Source organism: Paramormyrops kingsleyae, chromosome 25, assembly GCF_048594095.1.
Source record: "Paramormyrops kingsleyae isolate MSU_618 chromosome 25, PKINGS_0.4, whole genome shotgun sequence".
NCBI lineage: Eukaryota > Metazoa > Chordata > Actinopteri > Osteoglossiformes > Mormyridae > Paramormyrops > Paramormyrops kingsleyae.
The window spans coordinates 7013206-7034128 of NC_132821.1; the positions used below are offsets into that span (position 1 = coordinate 7013206).

The following is a 20923-nucleotide window of genomic DNA, read 5'->3' on the forward strand; positions in this document are numbered from 1 at the left end:
TTGTGTGCAGGTTTGGTCACCATACCTTAAGAAGGACATTGCTGCCTTGGAAAAGGTTCAACATTAGACTACAAGAATTATTCCTGGTCTTAGAGGAATGTCATATGAGGATAGGTTAGCTGAGCTGAATCTGTTTAGCCTTGAGCAAAGGAGACTGTGGGGGGACATGATCCAGGTCTATAAGATTCTAACAGGTTTGGATGCTGTTCAACCGAATAGTTACTTCAGCATTAGTTCAAATACAAGGACTTGTGGCCATAGGTGGAAATTAGCGGGAGAACATTTTAAAATGAATTTGAGGAAACACTTCTTTACACAGCGTGTAGTTAGAGCAGGGGAGGGGAACCTGATCCATGGAGGGCCGGTGTGAGTGCGGGTATTTGAGATGACCTCTCAATCAGTGGGTCTCCAGGATTGGAGTTGAGAACCACTGTTTTATTATTGGCAGATGGAGAGGTCATCCCAATAGTCTCCCTGTTAGTGTAGTGCAAGCTAAAACCCTGAGTTCCTTTAAATCAGAGCTAGATAAGATTTTAACAACTCTGAGCTATTAGTTAAGTTCTCCCCAAATGAGCTCGATGGGCCGAATGGTCTCCTCTCGTTTGTAAGCTTCTTATGTCCTTATAGGGAAAAGGTTATCAAAAATGAATGAGCTCCGATTCCTTCTAACAATTTGGCTAACTGCACCATGTGTCTTCATGCATTGAAATTTACAGCTTTTGTATTTAATTAAAATATATAGATATGTAAGTGTTCCCACTGAGAAGAATGTCATATAGTTTTGGATCAAGTCCCACTGAATAAAAGTGTCAGCTAGTCTGACTGGAATGTAAATACAGTCGAACTTCGTTACAACGTACCTCGGGGGACATTAAGAATTTGTACGTTATAACCATAGTACGTTGTAACCAAGTCCCTCAAAATGAATGATATAACACAAAATGTATATAAAAAAACTTTTATAAAACACCCCTCAAGTTGACACTATGACATACAGCTTGTGTAGTTTGAAGAATATAGTTCTTATTCTGAATAGGAACTATATTCTTCAAACTAGTTTAATATCAGTTACTCATAGACAGCCGACATAAGCCGGCAGTGGATTTTGCGTTATCGTTCAAATCGCCTTACTGTAACCTAATGTCAAACCGAAATTATGCACCTATATGATTAAATTGGCTGAAATAAATTTCGATACCATGACACCATGCAAAACCATGAAAAAACTGGGGCTGCATGCAAGGAGTCCGGCCGGTATGGAATGCTTTGTGAGGATAGGTTCATTGAGTTAGGCGTTGCTAAGCGATGTAGATGGCCGGCAACTGCCGATTCTGAATTGTGCGCGCACTTGGAAGATGAGGCTGTACGTTGTAACGAAGGTCAGTTAGCCTATTTTCCTCTGAAAATCATACGTTATATCGAAGTTTACGTTGTAAAGGTGTACGTTCTAAGCGATACCAGCAAATGGAATAATGCATTACGCGAATTCGGGACATTGAAATTTGAACGTTGTATTGGTGTAAACGTTATAAACGGGGTACGTTGTATTGAGGTTCGACTGTATGAGGATAGTTGATATTGTCCTGAATTTGCAGAGCCTCCATCTGACTGAAATGGACCTGTCCCGGTTATAGAAGGGGCTTCTCATACCTTTGAGGTAACAGTTCTGAAATGGACCTGTCCCGGTTATAGAAGTGGCTTCTCATACCTTTGAGGTAACAGTATCCAAGCTTAACAAGGTTTTAAAGAGACGTCTGGTAGTGGGGGATGGGTATTGGCTAGAGAATTAAATGGAGTGTGACCCCGGTCTGCGTGCAGTGGGATAGCAGCCAAGCCTATAGGAAGGAGGCCCAGTGATCCAGCCATCTGATTGGCTGGTGGGCTATGGGGGGGGGGGGGGGGGTGCTGACTGGGTAGTGGAAGTAGGAAAGATATAAAAAATCAGGTCTGATGGGCAAGTATGCTTACACAGACACACACACACACACATACACACTGGGAATTTGTCTTTGGTTGTCAGTGACTGTCCAGTTTTCTTATATGACACATCAACATATAGCAGAGAAGTACACAGTTAAAATCATACAGTGGTTACATACGTACATACATACATACACTCACCTAAAGGATTATTAGGAACACCATACTAATACGGTGTTTGACCCCCTTTCGCCTTCAGAACTGCCTTAATTCTACGTGGCATTGATTCAACAAGGTGCTGAAAGCATTCTTTAGAAATGTTGGCCCATATCAATGGGATCGCATCTTGCAGTTGATGGAGATTTGTGGGATGCACATCCAGGGCACGAAGCTCCCGTTCCGCCACATCCCAAAGATGCTCTATTGGGTTGAGATCTGGTGACTGTGGGGGCCATTGTAGTACAGTGAACTCATTGTCATGTTCAAGAAACCAATTTGAAATGATTCCAGCTTTGTGACATGGTGCATTATCCTGCTGGAAGTAGCCATCAGAGGGTGGGTACATGGTGGTCATAAAGGGATGGACATGGTCAGAAACAATGCTCAGGTAGGCCGTGGCATTTAAACGATGCCCAATTGGCACTAAGGGGCCGAAAGTGTGCCAAGAAAACATCCCCCACACCATTACACCACCACCACCAGCCTGCACAGTGGTAACAAGGCATGATGGATCCATGTTCTCATTCTGTTTACGCCAAATTCTGACTCTACCATTTGAATGTCTCAACAGAAATCGAGACTCATCAGACCAGGCAACATTTTTCCAGTCTTCAACTGTCCAATTTTGGTGAGCTCGTGCAAATTGTAGCCTCTTTTTCCTATTTGTAGTGGAGATGAGTGCTACCCGGTGGGGTCTTCTGCTGTTGTAGCCCATCCGCCTCAAGGTTGTGCATGTTGTGGCTTCACAAATGCTTTGCTGCATACCTCGGTTGTAACGAGTGGTTATTTCAATCAAAGTTGCTCTTCTATCAGCTTGAATCAGTCGGCCCATTCTCCTCTGACCTCTAGCATCAACAAGGCATTTTCGCCCACAGGACTGCCGCATACTGGATGTTTTTCCCTTTGCACACCAGTCTTTGTAAACCATTGAAATGGTTGTGTGTGAAAATCCCAGTAACTGAGCAGATTGTGAAATACTCAGACCGGCCCGTCTGGCACCAACAACCATGCCACGCTCAAAATTGCTTAAATCACCTTTCTTTCCCATTCTGACATTCAGTTTGGAGTTCAGGAGATTGTCTTGACCAGGACCACACCCCTAAATGCATTGAAGCAACTGCCATGTGATTGGTTGATTAGATAATTGCATTAATGAGAAATTGAACAGGTGTTCCTAATAATCCTTTAGGTGAGTGTACATGCATGCATGCATAAAACAAACATACAGCATGCTTGTGCGGTGTATAACCATACAAAAAACTGCTAAAGTATGTGTCAGTGCAAGGAAAGTTAGAATAAATACCGTGGATGGTACAATAAGTTAGTTATTTACAACAATGAGGTATTGTCTGATAATTTGGGGATAATAGTGAAAACTGAGCTGAGGCATTCCTGAGCATGAAAGATTGTGTGAGTAAAAACGCTGTTTTGCTTGGGTTGGTATTGGTAATTCATTACATTAAATAGCATGTTTATAGTCTGCTCACTGCTGTTACGTTGCTTAAATAGTATGTTTGTGGTCTGTTTTTTTGTGTTACATTGCTCAAGTCATGTTTATTACCTGTTTATTGGAGTTACAATAGTTAGATAGCATGTTTATGGCCTGTTGTTGTTACATTGCTGAAACATGTTTGTAGCCTGTTTATCAGTGTAACGTTGCTTAAATAGCATGTCTATGGCATGTTTATTGGTATTGTACTGCTTATATAAAATGTTTATTGTCTGTTTATTGGGGATACATTGCTTATTAGCTAGCCAACGGGCAAGAAACCCACTTTTTCCGGCCGTTGACGTTTATGCAGTACTGTTGAAGTTTTACCTTATCTTCTATTTTTCCCTTTACAAAAACAGAAGCACTTTTGAATTTCTTTTTCTTTTTCTTTGTGTGTCTGTGTTGTTTTATTCAGGAAAAGTACAAACAGTGAAACCTCACAGTTTTGTTCCAATTGAGGCATTTCATCTCTGATGCTGAGTTAGGAGCCTCCAAAACTGAGTAGTGATATCTGTTTATACTTTGATGGGGTCTGCCTGACATTTTAATGTTTTCTTTCTGTAAGAGATGTGTGAAGCTTGAAAGTCGTATAGTCTTCAACAAATGACCACCAAAGCCTAGTAATTCCCACCTTATTATTTGGGTGTAACCCATTGATCAGTGCAGTGGCTGAAAACGACACCAGAACCCTCTGAGAGGTCATAGGGCTACTAGTCATCATTACATAATAACAAAGCATATAACAGATATCCAACAACAATAACGACAATAATAATAATAATAATAATAATAATAAATCATCATCATCATTATCATCCCAGCAGTACCTCCAGGTCCGCAGAGGTTTAATCTCTCCTCCACCTGGTGTGGACCAGTTGTAAGAGCAGCTAAAGAGGGTCTGACAACCCACATCCAAAAAAAAAAAAAAAACAGATTACCATACCGCATTGGTCGTCGCGTTGATAAACAAGGACTGTATCCCTCAGTAGGGAACCAGGCTGAGGTCAAGAAGTTTCCTACTTTAAATAATATTGGCAACTTTGGTCGCAGGAGCATGAAGCTGCTTGGAGATGGTCTTACAGCCTTTACCTTTAACATGGTTATCTATAATCTTTCTGAGCTCCTCAGACAGCACTCACCTTTGCTTTCTCTGGTATGTTCAGTGTGGTGCACACAATGATGCCAAACAGCACAGAAGCATGATCTTTCCCTTTAAATAAGCTGAATGGATGATGAAAAGTTTGAAGGCACCCATGATACTAATTAAGGTTAAACACTTAGTTTGAAACATGACTATAATGCATGGATAAATTGTTTCTTTAGGGGTACCTACAAATCTGTCCATGCTATTTTAGTATATCTTTGTAAAATAAACAACAAATCATTTCTTTTCATAATTTTATTGGTTTACTCTATTACATACTAGCAGGTGTACATTAGACAATTGCTTAATTGAATCACTTTTCAGGAGAAATACATTGTTTCAACGAGCTGTAAGGGTACCAACAAATTTGACCACATCTGTAGTAGTGAAGGATACGAAGGAGAGAACTTGTCTGTCCATCCTCACTGAACGAAACGCCTCTCTGAAAGCCATAGAAAAACTCTCCTAATACAAAGATTTAGAAATAGAATTTGAGAAGATGTGGGGCATGGAAACCACAACAGAACCAGTGGAAAGAGGTGCTCTCTGTCTAATCAAGAAAGGGAAAATTACACCAACAAAATCCCGGATGATATCAGGGTACAGGAGGTCCAGAATGTCGTCCTACTTGGCACTGCTCATGTACTGAGGAGGACATTATACATCAAGCGAGCCATCACACCCTCATGGTAGCCCCAAGTTCAAGGGATGGACTTAGCCTTATGAGTGAATAGAGCAGAATTTAAAGGATAATAATAATAATAATAATAATAATAGCAGCAGCAATGACAACACTTTATTTATCCCTGTGGGGAATGTTTTTTGCCTACCTCATCGTCTCTCACAGACACACTATATGGACAAAAGTATTGGGACTGACCTCTTAAAAGTGTTTCATTCAGACCCATTACCACAGGTGTATAAAATCAAGGAGCTAGCCATGCAGTCAGGTTCACAAATACTTGTAAAAGAATGGGTCATTCTGAAGAGCTCAGTGAATACAAGCATGGTGCTGTCATAGGATGCCACCTTTGCACTAAGTCAGTTTGTGAAATTTCTTCCCTGTTAGATATTCCACAGTCAACTTTAAGCGGTATTATTGCAAAGTGGAAGAATTTAGGAACAACAGACAACCATGAAGTGGCAGACCGTGTAAAGTAACAGAGCGGGGTCACTGAATGCTGAGTGCATAATGAGTAAAAGTCACCAATGTTCTGTTGACTCAACTACAGAATTCCAAACTTCCTCTGGCATTAACCTCAGGACAAAAGATTCATGTTATGGGTGTCATGAAATACGCGGCACGGACCAGGGAAGCAGGCAAAGGAGATAAGGACTGGGGTAACATAAAGGGATTTAATGGGAAACGAAGGGGCATAAGGAACAGACAGCGTAACAATGCACAACACTACAATGACAGAACTAGGGAAACAAACTCTGACGTGAACTTAATACACCAAACTAACGAAGACAACTCGAAACAGCTGATAAACACTGGGAATCCACATGAGGGTAACAAGGGGAGCGTGGCACGGGAGGATCGGCACGATCGGGGTGTGACAATGGGCTTCCATGGCCGATCAGCTACATGTAAACCTCACATCACCAAGCACAATGCCAAGAGTCGGATGGAGTGGTGTAAAGCACACCGCCACTGGACTCTGAAGTGGGGAACTTTGTGGGGACAGTTTGGGGAAGGTCCTTTTCTGTTCAATCATGACTGTGCCCTAGCGCACAAATCAAAGTCCATAAAGATATGGACCTGTGCAATAAGTCCATTCATGAAATTTCCTTGCTAATAAATATTCCACGGTCAACTGTTAGTGGTATTATAACAAAGTGGAAGCAGTTGGGAACAACAGCAACTCAGCCGCAAAGTGTTATACAATGCATGCTGAGACACACAGTGTGCGGAAGTTAACCAACTGTCTACAGAGTCAATAGCTACAGACCTCCAAACTTCACGTGGCCTTCAGATTAGCTGAAGAACAGTGCACAGTTTGTAGAGAACTTCATGGAATGGGTTTCCATCGCCAAGCAGCTGCATCCAAGCCTTACATCACGAAGTGCAATGCAAAGCATTGGATGCAGTGGTGTAAAGCACTCCAGAGACATGTTCTCCGGAGTGAATCACGCTACTCTGTCTGGCAATCTGGTTTTGGTGGTTCCCAGAAGAACAGTACTTACCTGACTGCATTGTGCCAACTGTAAAGTTTGGTGGAGGGGGGACTATGGTGTGGGGTTGTGTTTCAGGGTTGGGCTTGGCCCCTTAGTTCCAGTGAAATGAACTCTTAATGCTGCAGCATTCGAAGCCGTTTTGGGCAATTTTATGCTCCCATCTTTGTGGGAACAGTTTGGGGATGGCCCCTTCCTGTTCCAACATGACTGCATGCCAGTGCACATAGCAAGGTCCATAAGTACATTGATGAGCGAGTCTGGTGTGAAGGAACTTGACTGGCCTGCACAGAGCCCTGACCTCAACCCCATCAAACACCTTTAGGATGAACTAGAATGGATATTGTGAGCCAGGCCTTCACATCAACATCACTCCCTGACTTCACGAATGCTTTTCTGTACGAATGGGCAAAAATTGTTGCCGATACACTCCAAAATCTTGTGGAAGAAGATTGGCAGCTGTTATAGCTGCAAAGGGGGGGACCAACTCCATATTGAAGCCTTTGGATTTACAATGGGATGTCATTAATGGCCAGGTGTTCCAATACTTTTGTCCATACAGTGTATGTAGAGAGAGCATCTTAGCAGTTAAGGACAGCCACCTGCAATGGTAGCCATGGAGCTGGGGGTTAATGACCTTGCTCAAAGACCCACAGACAAGTCTTCTGAGAGAAGGAAAGAAATATGCAGAGGATCAGTACAAATGCTGGTAAATGACAGATACACATAGAGGTGACACCAGCAGCCATGTGCCTTCAGCTAAGGTAAAGTGTCCTTCTGAGATTCTGCATTTAGCCAATGACAATAGGGTAGGGGTTAGTGCCAGCGGCTGCAGAACATCAGGTATAAAGCAAGGGAGGCATTTATTTCTGTCCTTTTTTGTGCTTTGGAAAGCCGCCAAATAGCTATGGTGTCAGCAATATACAGTCGGCATTACTATAGCCTGGTGATGTAATGATATTTCAGCAATTGTTATGTTCAATCTGCGTCCCCTAGGAACTGCAAATAAAAAAAAATCAATACATGCTGATTGTGTTTCTTAAGGTTACTAGCAGTTAACTATCCCATTTTTATTTTTCCAGAACCTTCTCAGTCTTATAACTTTTATTTACAGCTTAATTAAACCCCAAGCAGCTAACTATTAGAAAATAATGGCTCAGAACAAACCAGGAATGCCCCTGGATGAGCTGCATTTTGCTTAGCTGGGTATTTGAATATGCATGTCACCATGACACAAAGCAGCCAGTCAGCATCAAAACAGCAATTAAGAATAAAAATCACAAACGTAAGCTGACTCAAGACATACCCTTAACAGAAGCCAACACCGTCTCTAAACAACTTTGATTTTGTGCCAGTTGTGCAGATGTAAGTTTTAGTGCATTCAGACCAATATAAGGTTTTAAATGGTCATCGTATTCCCTATTCCTGCAGCGCCTCCCTTGATATATGCCTGGCTACACTCTCATATGCATCCTCCACAAAGCAAGTCAACAAAGTGCATGTAGACCACGGTTCCCCAATTCCAGTCCTGGAGGACCGGTCTGTAACACAGTTTGCAGATTTCCCTGCTCAGACACACCTACTAAGCTGAGTTAGAAATGTGTTTGAGCAGGGAAATCTGCAAACTGTGTTGGATTCTGGCCCTCTTGGACTGGGGTTGGGGAACCCTGCTAGAGATTGTTAACATATTCCTGTTAGCATATTCCCACAAACCCTGACATAACTCTGGGAGGGAGAAGAGTCGTTCCATTGTTCCACCATGTCAATGTCAGCTTTATTTATAAAATACTTTTAAAACAACACATATTGACTAAAGTGCTGTACAGCATACAAACCAATAAGCACATTTGTAAAAACAAAAAATAAAATAAAGGTTCAATAATACAGAACAACATAATAAACCCAGTAAAAACAAGAATTTCCTCCATTCTCCAAAAAGTCACTAATATCTTGATGGATGGCTAGATGAACACCGATTCAGCTCCCAAAGCTCTGGGGCATCCCAGCCATTTCATGTTTTTTTTACATTTCACCAAATGTAAATTAGTTTAAAAAGTCAATGAGATATTGATTAGCCATAGGAGGTGTGCTAGTGGTTGAGTAAAAAAATACATGGGTTTATTGGATGACTGTGGCATATACTGGCGTCACATTAGGAGAGCTGTTGATAGGGTTAATATATTTTGGCAGACATAATATCACACTTTTACACCAACATGAAGTTCATTTGAGCATCATTTTCTTAAACTGCCCGAAAACCTTTTCACAGCACTGTATAAGGAAATAAATAGAAATAATACAAATAGTAATCATGAGAATAACTGAAACAATTTAAGCAATAAAACAGAGTGCAAATGGACTTTGAGTTATGGCGTAAAAGGAGACCAGGAAGTGAGTTGATGGCTTTAGAGCCCATTGTTGCCAGTTTGATGACTTTTTTACAAAGGTCACATTGCGCTTTGTAGACATTAGTCTTTTTCAACCAGCCACAGTATTTTTTTTTTTGAAGCATTGACATTAATAACAATTATTAATTAATATTGTATTAATGAATCAAATCATACATAACTTTTTCCTATCCCTGTTATATATTTTTAATTTCTATTAATATGATGTTAGACTGTTTACTTACTAGTTGTAACAAATAAAAATATTCTTGCAATTCTGAATGCTTTTCAAACATGTTGCGTTAATTAATTAATTCACTATTAAATATCTCAGAAACAAAAAACGAAAGTCATATTCTTAATCAGCACCATAAACTTAGTAAAAAACCGTTCAGACATCGTTGGCACCAAAATCACTGTATACCAGTTTAATAGAACTGTATACAGTGCTGTACTTCAAGCCAACTAAGTCAGTGTTTTCATGTCAATATTTTCATGAATGTCACAAAGTAATGCATGCATTCATTATGACCTGTTGTATTTAACTCAAATTTAATACAATAGGCTTCATGGCTGTCCTTTCATAGGTATGTTCTTAACCTGGGGACTGCCTGTAATGACATTGGTTTTACCTACAGGTTTCGGATAGTGCATAGTATTTTGAAAGAGCAGTAGTCTCCCTACCCACTAAAGCCAAGAACCAACTTACTTACCTCTATTTCCTGTTTTATAGCTCTTCCTACAGGTATACACTGTGCATGGCGTCCACAGTAAGGGGAGACAGGTTATCTAAATCACATTTTACCTACACTAATTAGTAAATGAATCAATGTTCACATTCAGTATTTCTTTAAAGAGCTCAATGCCTCCTACAATCCCCGCTAAGGTATCAAAGGGTTTGCAGCTTGGTCTCCCTCCATGATATCTCCCAACTCCTCCCATGCAAGAGTTTTTGCCTGTACAGTTGCTGTCGCTGCCTTTCTCACCTGTCAATACCCATCTTCATCTCTAGAGATCTTTGCTTAAGCATTTTCCTGAAGGCCTCCTTCCTCAGCCTGACAGCTTCCCTCTCCTGACAGACACCGACTGCCTCCTTGTTATATAGCTCTTTGCCAATGCAGCAATGATCCCCAGCCTCACTCAGCACACGGGAGGGGCTTTTCAGAAAGTGTAAGCTGAATCAATCTCAATAGACGCTTCAGGCAGACGTTCCCAGCAAACCTTGACTGTTCGTCTGGGTCTTCTTGGCCCATCCATCATCTTCCCCTTTTTTTGAATCCCGCTCAACACCAAGTGCTAAATGATTGATATCTGTCCCCCTCTCTTCACTCCATCCCACAAAGACCCCCAATGAAAGGCGCGAAGAAGAACAAATCTAGCTTGTTGCCAGTTGCCGGAATCAACCTCTGGACCTTGGGCCAGAGGATGCTCACTGGCAAGTGCCTGGAGGTCCAACCACCAATGCACTACCATTTGACCCAGACAGATTCTGTAATTGTGTTTCTCAGAATGTGTTAATTTCCATTATTTTCATTAGTTCCTTAGACTAAGGTTTTTTTTTTTTTTTTTTAAAAAAGCTGTTCCTAAATCTTGAACAGATGTTAACAGCACAATGTGTAGGCTGTCGATCTTCCTCGTTCAATAATCGAAAGGCATTGAAACAGAAATTTACTGCTGAATTGCAACAAATACAACAAAGTAATCCTTCATTTAATGCACTGTAACAGGTGCACTGAATGACCCAAGCAACCATATATTGAAAGGAAACAATTTAATTACATAGCAACAGCTTTCCTGTATTTATAATGTGGAAACAACAACAACAATAACAAAATAAATTAATTAATTAAACAGCATTATTGTATATGTGAAATGAACAATAACTAGGCAATGTTTCTTATGGGAACTGGAGGCATTGGTCACCTGGGTTAGCTAGTCCTAGTAACTTTTGAGTCTTTCTTTTGTACTGATTTGTTTGTTTGTTTGTTTTAATTTATTGTAATTTATTTAACTGCACGATTCTGTTTTTTCATTGTTTTATTATTTAAAAAAACTGTCTAGTTTGGTAATGGTACTGATTTGGTGAAGTAATGAAATTATGTTTTTTTTAATGTAAAACCAGTCACAATTCTATATGTTGTGTTAAGTGAAATCACATAGACCCCTATGAAGAATGACCGAAAGGATCATGTGACCCTACTCCAGATTGGGGAGATTGGGGCCCAATCCTCAAACCAGGTGTTGGTGGATTGGGGCAGGGGGGGGAAGTCTGGCAAGTGCCTGGTGGCCGAATCTTGGCCTATGGGGCCCAGCTAGGTATAGACTACAGCATGTACATAGGTCCGCCTTCCTGTGTGCCCACTTTGTGCAGGGGGGTCCGTGGGGATCAGGTGTGAAATAGAACGGGCTTTAGGGACATGGAATGTAACCCCTCTGGAGGGAAAGGAGCCTGAGTTGGCGCAGGAGATGGAGAGATACTGAGTAGATGTAGTTGGACTCACCGCAACACACAGCTCGGGCTCTGGAACCAGCCTCTTGGGGAGGTGCAGGACTCTGTTCCACTCTGGAGTTCCCCAGGGTGAGAGGTGTCAGGCAGTAGTCGTTTGGTTACTTATGGTTAAGGTTAGGACTGGGTAGGGGTCAAGGATGTTGTGATTGGGGTTAGGTTTTTTCCCTTAGTGATGAATGGAAGGTCCGCGTTTAGATAGATACGCCAATGTGTGTGTGTGTGTGTGTGTGTCAATTTAAGCCAATTTAATTTCCAGGCATTGCTTTGGTATTTTACAGGTCAGTTATATTTTTTCTTCCTAGGTTAGGGATAGGCGAGCCTGATCCTACAGTGTAAGTGACCCAGCTGGATATTGGCAGTCCGGAATCAGGTTGCCTACCTCTGTCCAAGGTCATTTTTATTTATCATTGAAAGAGAAACTGAAAGTGTACCAGACAAAGGAAAATGTTTTTGTTCTGTTTAACCGACACTTGTCACCGTAACAGCACAACCATAAATCCCAACATAAAAATACAAATGAGTACAGCTAAACATCAAAAAGTATTCTAAACTAAGAATGTGTAAAGTTGCTGAAATTAATAAAAAGAAATAAATGCAAAAAGGAAAAAAAATTGAGAAAAAAAAATATTTTAAAATTGTACTTACAGTAATTAGAAAGGGCTACTCAGACTTTGATTGAGGGTCTCTCATGAAATGTCTAGAAGACTTGTCACATTTTGTAGAATTTGACCTCTGTTCCTCAGGTGGTAGGTTAATCATTTAACTGAGACGTCTGTAAGACATAGGACTTTAATGACATTGAATCACCATACTGCCTGCATCCAAATCAGGGGGAATGTGATAGAAAGACTGATCATTAATTATCTTAAGGTTGTGCTGGTTCTATCAGCGGCGTGGGTGAATAAATTTGGACCTTCCCGTGAAAGGGTGAGAGGGTTCATTAGTGTGTCATCACCGTTGTCAGGTGACCTTCAGCCGCACCTCCTTTGCTTTTGGATATTGGTCACTTGATCTTTCTTCAGTCTCTAATAGTCACTAGGGTGTCATTTAATTTTCACTTTGACGTACCACAAATGCCTTTTTGTCTATTTCATCATAATAATACGTCCAGGAACCTATTATCTGCTTCTTCAGGTGTGGTTGAGGAGACTGTAGTTACATTTTTTGCACCACCTTGATTGTTTAAGAACAGGCCCATAGCATCCCTTTAAAAACACGTATTTCCTTCCTGCAGAAGAAAGAGAGGGACTCAGTGGTGAAGAAGAACAATGCCTACGCAGTCGCCGTGGCCAACTACGCCCCTAATGTCACCAAAGACGCGACGCTGCCCACCATCTCCAAGGGCATCCTGGACCCTGGCAAGGTCAGAACAGACAAGCCAGCAAACAACAAAAAGACATTCAACAGCGTGAGCAAAATTGACAGGATGTCCAGAATAATGTTCCCTGTCCTGTTTGGAGGCTTCAACCTAGTTTACTGGGTCACATACCTGAACAGAGAACCTGTGATAAAGGGGATGGTGCCCTCAAAATGAAATAAAGCGTATCCTGGAGATGCACCATAGGAGGGAGTTTGATGTTTGCAAAAACACATCTTGCTTACCCTGTGTGTTAACCTATGTATTTGATGCACACACAACCTACAGTATTTATGTGTTTCCAGGTGAATCACGGGATAATTAATGGAGCATTCTTATCATTGGTGGGCAACTGGTCAATCAGCATAATATACTGAGGGGACCCCAGCACCCCCCCCCCCCCCAATATATCTGTTGGCTTGCCAGGTGAAACACTTTACCTAATGCAGGAGAAGTCGTCTCTTTTCCTCCCCCCCCCCCCACCAAACTCTGCCCATGAGATGAACCGAATGCAACCATCAAACTATGCATGCTTTGATAATTTACATAGACAGTGACATACCCTAAGACTTTTAACGTTTTTAACCCTTAAAATGCTCCCTCGGTTGAAAATCAGTTAATATTTTAACCATTCTCTTTTCATCACACATAAAGTTTGGGAATACATCAAATTAATCTATTCCAGCTCTATACAGTTACCTAGTTTTTTGTAGCAAGAAATATTTACTTTGTATTCCCCACATTTAAAAAATATTTCTTGCCTGATACTATGCTACATATTTTGCTTACTATATTTTTTCACACAATTGAAATGAGGTGGCATTTATAAAACAAAAAAATAGTAAAATAATAGGATCATTCCAAGGAAAATTAGCATCAGAGCAGGAATATGGTAAATTACTATATTCTATGGATTTAAATATATTCAATTGATTTTTTTTGTATGGTAAGTGGTTTAAGTCCAGATTTTAATGGCACATTTACAGCCAAGCTGGATTTTTTTTTCTGTGTATGCTATGTGTCCAGGCTGATTATTTAATTAGCTTTAAATTTGTCTTATATAAACACTTTTCAGTTCAACATGTCTTGCATACTAAAACTGAGGTTTTGACACAAACATTTTCAGTAGCACTAAAGTATAAGATACGTATAAGATACAAATGTTTAAGTCGTTTTCCTATTTTTCTTTGTTCTGGCACTTATAGAAAGGCTTACCCCAAGCTGTACTGGGATATGATTATATACAACTGTAATCCAATTGTAATATAAAAATTGTAGTTCTGCCAGCGGAAGGCTACACTGAGCAACAGGTTGCTTCAAGGGTCAAAAATTGTAAGATAGCAGAATACAAGTACAAAGTGAAGCAGGAGACAATGGGAAGGACCAGAAATCAGTCAGGTAAAGGGCGGAAGCAACTTTCTAATTGCAGAGATTATTCCGACAGTTTTCCATGAATCGAAGAATGACATGAAGTGACGTTCAGAAGGAACGGGAAACATTAAGAGCAGGTGGTAAGTGCACTGCTAGTACAGTGTGTATCAGGCTCCTAGAAGCAGGACTGAAGTCCCATAAAGCGAGGAAGAAGCCCTTCATTAATGAGAAACAGAGAACAACCAGGCTGCAGTTTGGGGAAAAAAAAAAAAAAAAAAAGAAGTAAATTATTCAGATGTGCACCCATAAATTGAGAAATGAGTGAAACTAAAAATTGTGCCATGGTCTCTTAATTTTTTCCACGGCTGTACATCGTATATTCTAAAAGTGATGTCAGTTTTTTTTAATTCTTATTTCCATACACATCACCATTTCAAGTCACTGTGCTGGGACTGTCGTCCTGTTTTGCATATGGGCAAAATAACATTGTAGGGAAGCTCTATTTTTCCATTTTGGCAAGTGGAAACCATGATGAACCAAAGGGGAAAACCCCAAATTTCCTCTTGCTTTATGTAAGCTTCTATGATGTGGACTGTTTTGTTAACCTCTGGAGAGACAACATTATGTATAAACAGAAATGCTCTGAAACTGTAGCATTTTATTTATTTATTGCCTATTCTGGCTGTTGAAAAAAGATTTCTATCATCAGTAAAAATGTACTTGCTTGTTAGAGTGCTGTAAGATAATTTATTATGTTGAAGATTGTGATAGCATTGGAAAAAAAATGTTTTACTTTCTTATACGTACATATTTTTCATATAAATTGTGCCATGAATTTAGTGCATAAGATATGTATGAATAACACTGCATCCTACTTTAAAATATATATAAAAAAATTTAAAACAATATTTTCTTTTTAATACCAGCATGTTGTCCATTAAAGCTTAGCGTCTTAATTTTTATTGATATATCTCAGTTAAAGTATGAGGCCTCAAAAGTCCAGATTGTCAAATGTTACCAGAGAAACTAGTCAAAATGAAGAAGTATGGTATTTTTTCTTTCTTTTAAGGAAACTGGCTTGAAAGTTCTGCTAATCTGGAAAACAGCCTATATTTCAAAATTATATTGCTTGAGTATATAGTTTATCATAGAAATATTTAAGACAGATTCAAGATCTGTCTTGAATCTGTGTTAAATAGATAAATTCAGTGCTTGCTTCATAGCAACTGGGTCACATGGAAGTTAATCCCAGTGGACCTGTAACGGCAGCTTTCAGTTTTACGATACTGACCATTCTCACCTCTTACCAACAAACATCCATTCATCTTACATAAACACTGATTCAGAACAGGGTTGTAGTGAGTCTGGATTCATTCCCAGACGACCCTGGATATCATGTCAGTCCATCTCACTCACACGTTTTAAAGCATCAGTTCATCTAAAACAGCGAAGCACTAGAATATGCACATTCCACCCCCAGAGCCGATATAACACACCTGTGGAGCTGAGGTCCGAATTGCTTATCAAATGTTTTTTTGTTTCATTGATCTGAGACATTCATCGGACAGGGTTTTACCATTGTGATATTTTTCAAGGGTTAATTAAGCATTTTTGAGATTTTGAGAGCAGGTGGCATTTTATATTCGGTTGGGAGGATGACAGTGTGCCACCAGGCACCAACCTACTTCTTACTGCTCGTTTCATTTGTTCCTCAAATCAGGCAGTGACTAAAGGGCCTTTTAAAGAGTTATTTCTTCCAGCAGTCAGTTTTATTCACTGATAAATTGCTTATGATGGCGAGAATGAAGCTTTCCATAAAAAAATAGCCCCAGCGGCAGTTTGATACACTTCCTGTTCAGGGGCCTTACAAATCACACCATTAGCTAAAAGAAGTAACTGTTTATTGGCTTCTGTGAGGATAACTGTTGTCCTTAGATCTATTAGACCAGAGATGGGGATTATGCATCCTATGTACAGAGCTTCAGCATGCTACACTTAAAACTTACCTTTTTTATTGTTTGCATATACTGTATGGCCATGTATAATTTTAATTATGGTACTGAATTTATTTTGGATGAAGGCACTACTATTGACAGTCGTTAGCCTTTCACATTAGTATCTCACCGGCTTGCTTTGGTTAAATCCAATTAGAGCAAATTGCTTACTGCTTTGTTCACTGTAATACAGACCTGCAGAGAATGCAACCACAGGGTAGAAATGAGCAAAAACAGCATCTAATAATGCAGTAAGGACCAGAAGGATGCATTGAAGTGCAGATATAGCTAGAGGCAGTTGCTTGTCACAACACACAACGGCAGGGAGCCTGGGTGGGCTAGGATTGACAGACGACACATTTCACACGTTGTGCTTTGAACATCCTCAGCTGGACTTGTGTTTTCCTTGCCCATGCTTTGGTATCATTTATGCTAAGGATTAGCACGAGCATACTGATCTTACTATGCACACTGCTGGAAAAGGCAGATTGGCAAAGAGAATGTGGTGAGTGTTTTTTGTAAAGGATGTCCTCCTTATAGTCCTGTCCATTTATTATGATGGAGTTGCATCTTAGCTGATGATATGACAAAAACCATATGTCCCCAAGGTGTTCTAGAAGCATCTCCAGACAGAGAATCGGCAGAACATTTATGGATTACATTGAAGCGGGTTGCATCAGTCTTCATTCTCCTTGCAACAGAATGTGTCACGGCAAAACAGATCATAAGGACCACCTTGTGTTTCACTTAATGCGTTGCTCCACTGCTACATTCAGGCAAAGAACCAGCAGCCCTAGGGAAATGACCCAAACCTGCACTATCAGTATTTTCAAAATCATTTTTCTGAGTTTTATTTTGCATGAAAATTGTGGGCACTTTCTTGTCATTAATCAATAATTTTACCCCTGCAGTGCAATGTCAGAGTGTAGCACATTATGCATGTTACATTTCATTGCCAACATTGTTGATTAACACTATATATTGTTCTTGCAACATTCTTAATTGCATCCTTGACCACCCACATGTCTATGTTGCCTCCTGTTTGCTAAAGGAGGTGAAGGTTTTTCTTTGCTACCTTTGCGGGCCCATCTGCCAGCCCTTCTCCAAGTGGGAGGTGAGGCACTGTGATCCCATCACTCTTTGATATGGGGAAGAAGGCGGAACGAGTTGATCGCAGGTAGGATGCATCTTCTGGATGCATCTGATGGAACAGAAGCTAGTGGTAGCTCAGCAGTCACTCCTGCTGAGTCTCTGAGCTAGATCTGTGCAGAAAGGTGCCAGACAGGACTGTGAACAGTATCTTGTACTCCCTGCGCTGTACTGCCAGGCAAAGATATGACACAATCTGTGCACATTAGGAAATCAATAGGTACACCCCTTCTACTCCTGCTACTATTATTATTGTTGTTGTTATTATTGTTATTACTATGAATAATAATAATATTTATTATTATTATTATTATTATTAATAATAATAATAATAATAATAATAATAAAGGTCTAGCTAACATTGCATAATATAAAATTGCATTCAAAGTTAACCTGGTCATGATTTGCAACATTTGAGAACATCCATGATTTATGTCTTAGGTAAACTTGTAAATAAAATTGATTTATAATGGTTTATCCTTCACAACAACTGAGCCAAAGCACCGAGCCTTGAAAGACATTTATTGCTAAGAAATACCCATATTCAGCTTGTGTGCTCTGACTAACTGCTTCCTTACCATCCTGCCTTAGAGCATTTTTTATAAATCACATTTTCCTGTTGGAATACATACGGACATCTGCCCACTTTGTTGATTATGGTAGATCTGTTAATTTAATATATGCTAAGTGCATTAACTGGCATCCTGCAATAGTGAAGAGCAATACATCAACCACACAAATTACTGAAAGAAGCATTTTGAATTTATTGAGATAATGCACTTGGCTTTGGTGTCTTTCTTTAAATATAACGCATTTTAACACACCAGCCTGTAAGCAGACTTTTATATTGACTTATTTTTGTGTTGCACATTGTTTTATAAGAATAAAAAGAAACTGAAGGATGAATTGATGAATGAATGAATGATCTTGGAATATATGCTGCCAAAACTGAAAAAGAGAAAACAATCCACTCTGTATAATTCTCAATGTCCCCTTATTTTTCAGTCCCAAGGGGAAATTTACATGATACAGTAGATTACAATATTGTGATCCAAAAGACCAATTATACGCAGTCTTGTTGATCTACATTAAATCACTGTCAAAGGTTTTCACAAAAAATATATATATATATATATGTACACACACACACACACACACACATATATATAATATACAATAATATGCAAATGGGGTCTAATAACATGCAAGCCTTCCTCTCTTCCTCTCAAACCGGTTCCCTGCCTTCTTCTCGGAGTGGTGTAACAGAAGCACTGTGTTGAATTTGCTAGTTTCGTTTTAGTCACTAACATTGTCAAAATATAGACTTCATGTGTCGGTCCAGTCAACAGCATGAATGGTTCCCAAATCCAGGTGCTGTGCTATTGTTATTTTATGTGCATTATATCTCATTGATGTTTTTAGGATGCATTTTTACCTCTTTTCTTGCTTTACTTGCCTTTTTTCCAATTAAACTTTTATTATTTGTAAGCAACTTTTTCTGCAGTACAGGAGAGGAGCATAGTTTGAGTTTGTCAGCATACTCACCGCACAGCTCCTCAGAGTCAACAAATGGAAGACAAAAGAGCCCATTGTCCTCACTGAGCTGCTTTCCTTAGATGTTACTGCTGTGGCCTCACACCACAAGTAGTACAGAGTTGCAGACTTTGGTCAGCTGGTTGGAGTGTGATTCTCAATTAAGAAAACCCTGCACGCACATTTATGTAAGAGTTTTATTACTGTGTAACTAGTCTGTTGGGTTTGCAAACTGGTCCAACGCTTTTGATGTAGCTAATTTTAGGTTTATAATGGAATAATACTGTCGCACCCTGCATTCCTTTCCCATCATTCTCTCTGTTCTGTGGCCCTAACAAGCCACACCTGTTGCTTGTTTAATCTCACCTCTTGTTACAGCCCTCGTGTGGCTCATCCCAGGTGCCTCTCGTCTGCTCCCTCATCAGTGGTCATTGATGTTTCTGTCATAACATACATGAGATCCTGAAATTATGAGTGTCAAGTCAGATATGTGACAGTTGGAAACCCTGGTGTTATGGTTCAAATCCTGCCCCAAGAGTCTAAAAATTGAATTTGTGTCTGTAAGCCAGTGATAGTATGTGATGGGAGTATAACCATTCTCCAAATCCATGATTCGGTTCAGACCTCAAAATTTGAGTCACAGTTCGTACCTGTTTTTTTTTTTTTTTTTTTGGTTTGTTTTGTTTTTAAAGGCGTAAAGTGAAGGGTGTGAATAAGTAAAAGCAGGGGAAAAACTCGGGGTTTTATTAATCTCCAACTTACAGAACAACACTAAGGAACACAACAACTGTACATGACTATGTAAACAAAAACAAATAAAAAAGTAAAATACTATGGATAACCAAAATGTTCCCAGACCGCTGACTTGAACGTGCCTGGGGTCTCTGCAATCTGAGGATTATTATCAATCTTGAGTTAATGAAACTAAACTAGCTTTTACTACAGGCATGAGCACTCGATCATGATTGGACCAAAATAGTTACATTACACATGTAATTAGAAGGTGTAACGTGTAATATTTTCAAAATACAGATGCTCCTCAACTTACGATGGGGTTATCTTCCGATGAACCCATCGTAAATTGAAAATATCGTAAGCCGAATACGTTGTTAAACACAGTATGAGATATATGTATGTACGCTCGTAATGGTTACAGAGACTGGAAACGTGGCTGTGTGGAAGCTGCCATCGCCCAGCATCAGTAGAAAGTATTGTACGGCATGACGCTAGCCCCAGAAAAGATCAAAACTCAGTTTGGTCTGATGATGGGGGCAGTGGTGTAGCGTGAGGTTGTGAACATTTGTATTGTGGTTTTGGTCTCGGCTTCAGACCTGTTACACCACTAGTATGTGTGCCCTAGGTTGGACTGGTGTTAGGGCCAGCAAGTTGCTGGCCTCCAGCTCTGTGCTGACCGGACAGGTGCCGGGTTCAGTCCAGTACTGGATGTGTGGTTTTAAAAGAAGGATTTATACTCACAGATGGACCTGTTGTTCTATTCTAGGTATCAAAAATAAAGTCTGCAAGAAACATCTTTTGGGCTTTTAAAATTCAGCATTATCTATTGCAGTTTTATTACACATTAATCCAGGGTGGCTAGAAAGCATTTTACTGTCGAGTTGTTATACTGCAATATACAACCTTGTTAACAGCAACACAGTAGCATACGGTTGCTC

The 20923-nt window shown here is 40.0% G+C and overlaps 1 protein-coding gene across 4 annotated transcripts in view; it reads left to right on the forward strand.

The window, feature by feature from the left end:
• The window catches only part of gabra2a (gamma-aminobutyric acid type A receptor subunit alpha2a), an 89312-nt gene extending 75749 nt beyond the window's left edge, over positions 1-13563 (forward strand). For all 4 annotated transcript variants that reach the window (XM_072706976.1, XM_072706975.1, XM_072706978.1 and 1 more), the window contains one exon: positions 13081-13563. In XM_072706976.1, the coding sequence (XP_072563077.1) occupies positions 13081-13380 (300 nt within the window). In that variant the 3' untranslated portion in view covers positions 13381-13563. The remainder of the gene's footprint in view (positions 1-13080) is intronic.
• Positions 13564-20923: the final 7360 nt, after the last annotated feature.